The sequence below is a fragment of the Entelurus aequoreus genome, linkage group LG01 (assembly GCF_033978785.1).
Source record: "Entelurus aequoreus isolate RoL-2023_Sb linkage group LG01, RoL_Eaeq_v1.1, whole genome shotgun sequence".
In the NCBI taxonomy this organism is placed as follows: Eukaryota; Metazoa; Chordata; class Actinopteri; order Syngnathiformes; family Syngnathidae; genus Entelurus; species Entelurus aequoreus.
This window is the reverse complement of record NC_084731.1, coordinates 100,883,608-100,891,107: the sequence shown is the minus strand read 5'-3', so window position 1 is coordinate 100,891,107 and position 7,500 is coordinate 100,883,608. Positions and strand designations below refer to the sequence as shown.

Below are 7,500 nucleotides of genomic sequence, written 5' to 3'. Positions count from 1 at the left end.
GCGTCCCGGACGCCGCTCGGTGCCAGTTGAGCTGCACGGGGATGAAGGAGATGAGCAGCGACAAAGTCCAGGTGACGGCGATCATGACGAAGGCCACTCTCTCCGTCATCTTGCGCTCGTAGCGGAAGGGGCTGGAAATGGCCCAGTAGCGGTCCACGCTGATGACGCACAGGTTGAGGATGGACGCCGTGGAACACATGATGTCGAACGCCACCCACACGCTGCAGAAGGTGCCGAAGGGCCAGTAGCCCGCCACTTCTGCCACGGCCTTCCACGGCATGACCAGCACGGCCACCAAGAGGTCGGACAGCGCCAGCGACACGATGAAGATGTTGGTGACTTTGGCGCGCAGGTGGCGTGTGCGCAGCACGGCGGAGCACACCAGGATGTTGCCCAGCAGCGTCCACAGGATGAGGAGGAACAGGAGGCATCCCGTCACGGCGCGCGACGCCACGCCACGCCCGTTGTCGCCCGTCGCCGCCGAGCCGCTGCTGTTCCACATCGGCGCGGAGTCGCTCGCCTCCTGCGCGGAAATCAGATACTTGGCCGGGTTCTCCTGCGCAGAGATCAGATACTTGACCAGGTTCTCCTGCGCGGAGGTCAAATACTTGGCCGGGTTCTCCTGCGCGGAGGTCAAATACTTGGCCGGGCTCTCCATGCGCGCGCGCCGCCGCCGCGCCGCACGCCGCGGGATCACCGCATCGCTCCCGGGGAAAGTCAGCGAAAACTGCGCGCATCGTCGAGCGGCGCGCTCATGTCGCAGCCTGCGCGTGGTCCTGTGACGACCACCCGCGCGCGCGTGGAAGGAGGGATTCCCGCGCGCTCGACTGCCAGGTGCGTTCACGCCGCGTTACGCACTGCGTGAGAAGAGCGGAGTGCGGACGTCCCGCGGCTCGTCCGGGATGCGAGCTCGCCGACGCCGACGCGGCAAAAAGCGGAGAAATGCTTGAAAAAGAAAAAGATGTCAGAAAAGCGCGCGTGTCCATTTTGTGACGCAGGGAGCTGTCCGTGGTGCTGGACGCGTCACGGCGCGCGCTCCGGGTCGTCCACGACCGCGACTCGTCACGGCGGCCAAACAACTTGTTGCCATTTTGGAAAGAAGAAAGTGGCGCAGGTGAGTCACGTGACTCTGCGGCACGTCACGGCTATTTTTAGCGCGGGCTGCGTGACTGTCCAATTGGTCTGACGTGACGTCACAACAATGCCAAATTCTTGGGGTAAAGCCTTGACATGGCACACGCACGCGCGTGCACGTGCACACACACGTCAAAAGTGCTATATGTGATACTTTTTTTTTACCTTGTTTTTAAACAATGAAACCCACCTGTGCCAATCATTCTTCACCACCCAGTGCTAATAATACTTCACCACCCAGTGCTAATAATACTTCACCACCCAGTGCTAATAATACTTCACCACCCAGTGCTAATAATACTTCACCCAGTCACTGTGGAAAAAAGAAAAGCTCACTGCAAGTTTGCAAAAAAGAGCTGACAAAATATAAAATAAAAATAGTTTATTGGAGGGGGAAATACTGAAAACTACTGTAATAATAATTTGACTTGTTAAGACATCCTGAATGAAGACATTAGCAGGAATTTTAAGATATAAATAAGTATTTTATTCTGAAATTATTGAACTTCAATTAAGCATCTTGGAGAGGATGTTAAAAGACGATGTATATGTGGGGGAAACAGATCTTATTTGAATAGTTCACTTCTTAATTTGAACTTTTTTTGAACTAGAAAAGAAAACATGTAAATATTCATGCTAAAATGAAGATTATGATGTCAAGTCATTGACTAAAAATAAGTAAATAACTGTTAAATCTATCGGGACATTTGTAGAAATATATCTAACCTTGGCAAGTAATCGGCAGTCTAGAAGAAAACAATAACTACATTCTCAACTCTAAATTCAATAAGCTTGTTTTAAATATGTTTTTGTTTCAAATGATCTTCCCATTGTTACTGCTGGCCCTCTTAAAAAGGTGAATAAATGGCGACATCCAGTGGTCTCCTTGTGTACTACAGCATGCACCAGCAGAGCCGCAGGTGAAAAAACAGACTATATATGAAAAGTACTTGAATTAAAGAGTGGATTTCTTAGGTTCTGGAGGTTATAATTCATGTCTTAGCTTCTGAAGTGATGATTATACATTTTAGGATGGACTGAGAACAAAACACCTGAATTCACTATCTACAAAATGCACACACAAAAAAAAACCCTGTCAAAAATGTTAATATTGTAAACGACTGGTTCAGACTCTAATCAGCAAATTACCTGTAACAAATTACACAGCCTTTTTTTTTTGTATTCAAACATTTTTTTTATAATTGATATAATATACTAGATGCTGGCGATGTTGTTGGGGAAATATTTGTCAATTTAAGAAAGGTGTTGTGACCATAAATCACAACTTTATTAACAGAAACCGTCCAGATTGAATCTTTGGAGGAATTGGTTAAACTGTCTGGAATCATACTCGGTGCGAAGAAAGGAATGTTTGTATAAAAATGTGAAATTCACCACATCTGACAATGACCTTGGTGTTCCACAAGGTTCAGTCTTGAGCTTGTTATATTTGAGCATGTACATCAATGACCTAGCACTGATATAATACACTTTGCCAGATGTACGCAGTCCAGGCTACAAACCCTGTTTCCATATGAGTTGGGAAATTGTGTTAGATGTAAATATAAACGGGGCGGCGTGGCGAAGTTGGTAGAGTGGCCGTGCCAGCAATGGGAGGGTTGCTGGTTACTGGGGTTCAATCCCCACCTTCTACCATCCTAGACACGTCCGTTGTGTCCTTGGGCAAGACACTTCACCCTTGCTCCTGATGGCTGCTGGTTAGCGCCTTGCATGGCAGCTCCCGCCATCAGTGTGTGAATGTGTGTGTGAATGGGTGAATGTGGAAATAGTGTCAAAGCGCTTTGAGCACCTTGAAGGTAGAAATGCGCTATACAAGTATAACCCATTTATCATTTATAATACAATGATTTGCAAATCATTTTCAAGCCATATTCAGTTGAATATGCTACAAAGACAACATATTTGATGTTCAAACTGATAAACTTTTTTTTTTTGCAAATGATAATTAACTTTATAATTTGATGGCAGCAACACAGGACAAAGAAGTTGGGAAAGGGGGCAATAAATACTGATAAAGTTGAGGACTGCTCATCAAACACTTATTTGGAACATCCCACAGGTGTGCAGGCTAATTGGGAACAGGTGGGTGCCATGATTGGGTATAAAAACAGCCTCCCAAAAAATGCTCAGTCTTTCACAAGAAAGGATGGGGCGAGGTACACCACTTTGTCCACAACTGCGTGAGCAAATAGTCAAACAGTTTAAGAACAACCAACATTGAATGAGCGTGACCTTCCATCCCTCAGACGGCACTGTATCAAAAAGCGACATCAATCTCTAAAGGATATCACCACATGGGCTCAGGAACACTTCAGAAAACCACTGTCACTAAATACAGTTGGTCGCAACATCTGTAAGTGCAAGTTAAAGCTCTACTATGCAAAGCCATAGCCATTTTATCAACAACACCCAGAAACGCAGCCGGCTTCTCTGGGCCCAAGATCATCTAAGATGGACTCATGCAAAGTGGAAAAGTGTTCTGTGGTCTGACGAGTCCACATTTTAAATAGTTTTTGGAAATATTCCACATCGTGTCATCCGGACCAAAGGGGAAGCCAACCATCCAGACTGTTATCGACGCAGAGTGTAAAAGGCAGCATGTGTGATGGTATGGGGGTGTATTAGTGCCCAAGACATGGGTAACTTACACATCTGTGAAGGCACCATTAATGCTGAAAGGTACATACAGCTTTTGGAACAACATATGCTGCCATCTAGGCGCCGTCTTTTTCATGGACGCCCCTGCTTATTTCAGCAAGACATTGCCAAGCCACATTCAGCACGTGTTACAACAGCGTGGCTTCGTCAAAAAAGAGTGCGGGTACTTTCCTGGCCCGCCTGCAGTCCAGACCTGTCTCCCATGGAAAATGTGTGGCGCATTATGAAGCGTAAAATACGACAGCGGAGACCCCGGACTGTTGAACGACTGAAGCTCTACATAAAACAAGAATGGGAAAGAATTCCACTTTCAAAGCTTCAACAATTAGTTTCCTCAATTCCCAATCGTTTATTGAGTGTTGTTAAAAGGAAAGGTGATATAACACAGTGGTGAACATGCCCTTTCCCAACTACTTTGGCACGTGTTGCAGCCATGAAATTCTAAGTTAATTATTATTTGCAAAAAAAAAAAATAAAGTTTATGAGTTTTGTTGCGTCAACCAGCATTCCTCCAATGGGGAATTCAAATTGCTAGTCTCTCCCAGATTCTTTTTATGGCAATAAGCTGATGTTTATATTCAATCAACAGGCAGCAGTTGGTATTTTGTGGTTTATTCTCCAAGCTTAGAGGACAAACAGACCAATCCAGCACACCAGCGTTCCCCAGCCCGGTCCAGATCGGTCTAGCTCGGTCTCCCCTCAAACCCCCGGAAGTCCCGTGATCTTCCCTCTGTCCCTCGCTCCCACTCGCTTTGTTTAGACTACTCCGAATTATCTCTACTCTGACACATTCCAATCTAGAAGGCCAACACCCTACTATGAGACACTAAAGAAGGAAGAATATTAGCTATTCTTTATATGACTATAGGAGTTTAGAAAGAAGTAAAACTTAAATATGGATATGATTCTGATCTGCTTCCAACAAGTCCCCCTTTAAGATCTTCTAATAAGATCTTTATTACTTGTACAAAACGTATAAAGCATGCCCCACATTAAAGTCTTAAAGTTACCACTTTGCTAGACCCCCTTTAGTGACACTTAGCACAAGGGGCTGTGCGGTTCTGGATGGTCTCGAGGGAGGTTGTTCAGCAAGTCCCTCAACTGTGTCACGAGTCAGGTTGGTTAGTCTCAATGGCGGCGGGGAGTTAGAGAGGCCGCTGAAACAGGAGTTCCAAGAGGTGTTAATTTGGTGACTAGGGTCACCAGTCTAACCATAGCACAAAGCCCAACGGCTGACGTCGGGATTCTAATGTACAATCTGTGCTCCTCACAACACCAGAATAAGTCAGCTCGTGCCCAAGGGCCTATCCTAGAGCCATCTATCAGTGTGGTGCAATGTCACCCAATTTGTTGGGGGACGAAGAGGGTCCTGTAATTTGAAAACGCGTGTAATTCAGTTTTTGGGCCACAAAGGGAAGAAGTCAGTTGGCATTGTCAACAGAAGGGTACACATGTCAGTCCACTTAAAAGGGGCGGGGTAAGTGTGGGAAAAGGGACGTCCAGCGGAAGAAGCAACACAGTCACCCAGGTTTTGGCATCCACCTGAGCCACAGGTTGTCTGCACCCGCTCCTAAGGTCAAAGGTCAAAGTTACCAGGCCTTCGGTGGTGATGTCATTAGCACGCACAGATGTGAGCCTTTGAAACACCACCGAGGTGGGGTGGTACTTTAGGTGCTACAGAGGGTGTAGAGGTAGTTAACGCCCTCTCAAGGACATTAATTTTAATAATTCCTTTAGCGTCTGTATCAGTCAGGTCAACCCCCAAAACAACATAAAAGGGACGATGGGCACAACTTACCAGAGTATGTTGTCTGCATCCGACACCAATGGTTCAGGGTTGGGTCGTAACAAATATAGAGGTTATTACCACGGTAATAGTTATTGTGTCCCCCGTAATTAATCACACTGCACAGGTCAAAAATAAGTCTTGCTATCCCCTTTGACCCAGTCTATTTAAAGTCCGCTGTATGTTCTTAGACACTTGTCAGTCACTGTCGTCAGGAAGGATGAACTGAGACACAAAGACAGTAGAACACGCCCAAGGGATAAACGGGGATAAACATCAAACTTTTCACTTAATGTAACGACACAGATAGTTATGCTGCAAACAAGCAAGAAAAACTAAGAAACATTTAGCATACTGGATTGGTCTCACACAAGGATATACAATATAGAAGTTGAAAAGAGTAATGTAGGTAGAAAATCTCTCTCGTCTCCTGGGCTGAGGGGCAGATGATGTGGCGATGTCAGCAATGACATCCCCTGGTAATCTGTCAGGTTCTTCAGCTGTAGTGCAGAGGGAGAGGTGGTACCAGGTGTCCCCTCCACCAGCCAGTCGAAGGGCGTGGGACGTCCGTTCCACGACCTTGAAGGGACCAGTCCACCTGGGCTCCGTCCACTTGCGTTTGATGACCTTGATCTTGACCCTCTCAGCGGGCGGAAGGGAATCTGTACAGAAGAACTGGCACACAAATTCTGCAATTTTTTGTGTAAAATACCATTTTGGTTTTACGCTGAGTCCTCCTTCCATGGGGGGCTGCTGGTCCTGTGAATGGCTGACCTGTATGCAGCTCATAGGGTGAAAAACTCAAAGGGCGGTAAAACAGTTTTATTCACGAACCTTCGAATGATCATTAACGCTAATTGCAACATGTCAATCCAATTAAATTTGGTCTGTGCACAGATTTTAGCCAATTAGTTTTTAATGTTCTGGTCCATCCTTTCAACCTTACCTTGGGACTCAGGATGGTACCCCAAACCTGTGTTCTAGTCCGAAAGCCTTTTCGACCAAGGCTAAGTGAGTACTTTTTTTTTTTTAATGGTTGCCGTTGTCTGACCTAATCTTTTTGGGGAAACCATGTCGGGGTACTAGGTCATTCACAAGTCATTTAATTACTGATATTGCATCCTCTTTTGAGGTTGTTGTTGCTTCCGGCCAACCACTGTGATTGTCAACACAAGTCAGTACGTACCTTTCCCTTGTACCGTATTGATCATATCAGTGAAATCAAAGACTATACCTGGTTCACCCTCACCTCCTCTAAATTCTAAATTTGATCTACTAAACTACTATCGATGTGTAAAATCGTTATTTTCAAATTAAAATTAGTTATAACTTCTTACCCACGGTAAAAATGTTAAAACTATGGAATGTGTCAGAGTCGGATGATTGTCGATTTTGTTCCAAGGAGTCTCTATCCACCCTCACTCACCCCCTTCTGTTTCTGAAAAAAAGGACTGTGTTAGTCATACTATCACTTTCAGAAACATCTAAGAAAAAGGTCAGCTAATAGTCAAGTAGCGGAGGACAGGTCATGTTTGAGGTCAATGAAAGTCTCTTTAGCCTCTATGGTCCACTGGGGGGTGGTGTTAGGGTAGGGGACCCCTTAGCGATATCACAAATAACTCAAACTCAACTAAACCCTAACTTTTATGTAACTTATTCAATATGGTGAAAGTAACAAAATATGCTTATATTTATATTGTCACCAATACTAGAAAAATACTACCCTTATGGCGGATGCTTTAGCAATAGTATTTTGAAATTTTACCACACCTGGTGGCCCCAATAATTCATTAAGTCAAGCTCATGTTGTAGAAAGTTGAATGATGCAGACACGTTTGTTACTGAATACTTTCTATCAGACTTCTGTCTTGACGACTATGTGTATGTAATGAGCAACTATA

General features: G+C 45.2%; 1 protein-coding gene across 1 annotated transcript in view; it reads right to left on the bottom strand.

The window, feature by feature from the left end:
* LOC133650532 (D(1B) dopamine receptor-like) overlaps positions 1 to 658 on the bottom strand; it is a 1,708-nt gene extending 1,050 nt beyond the window's left edge. The window contains exon 1 of the mRNA XM_062047917.1: positions 1 to 658. This exon is cut by the window's left edge and continues 1,050 nt beyond it. Coding sequence (XP_061903901.1) covers positions 1 to 658 — 658 coding nt within the window.
* Between the last annotated feature and the right edge of the window lie 6,842 nt (positions 659 to 7,500).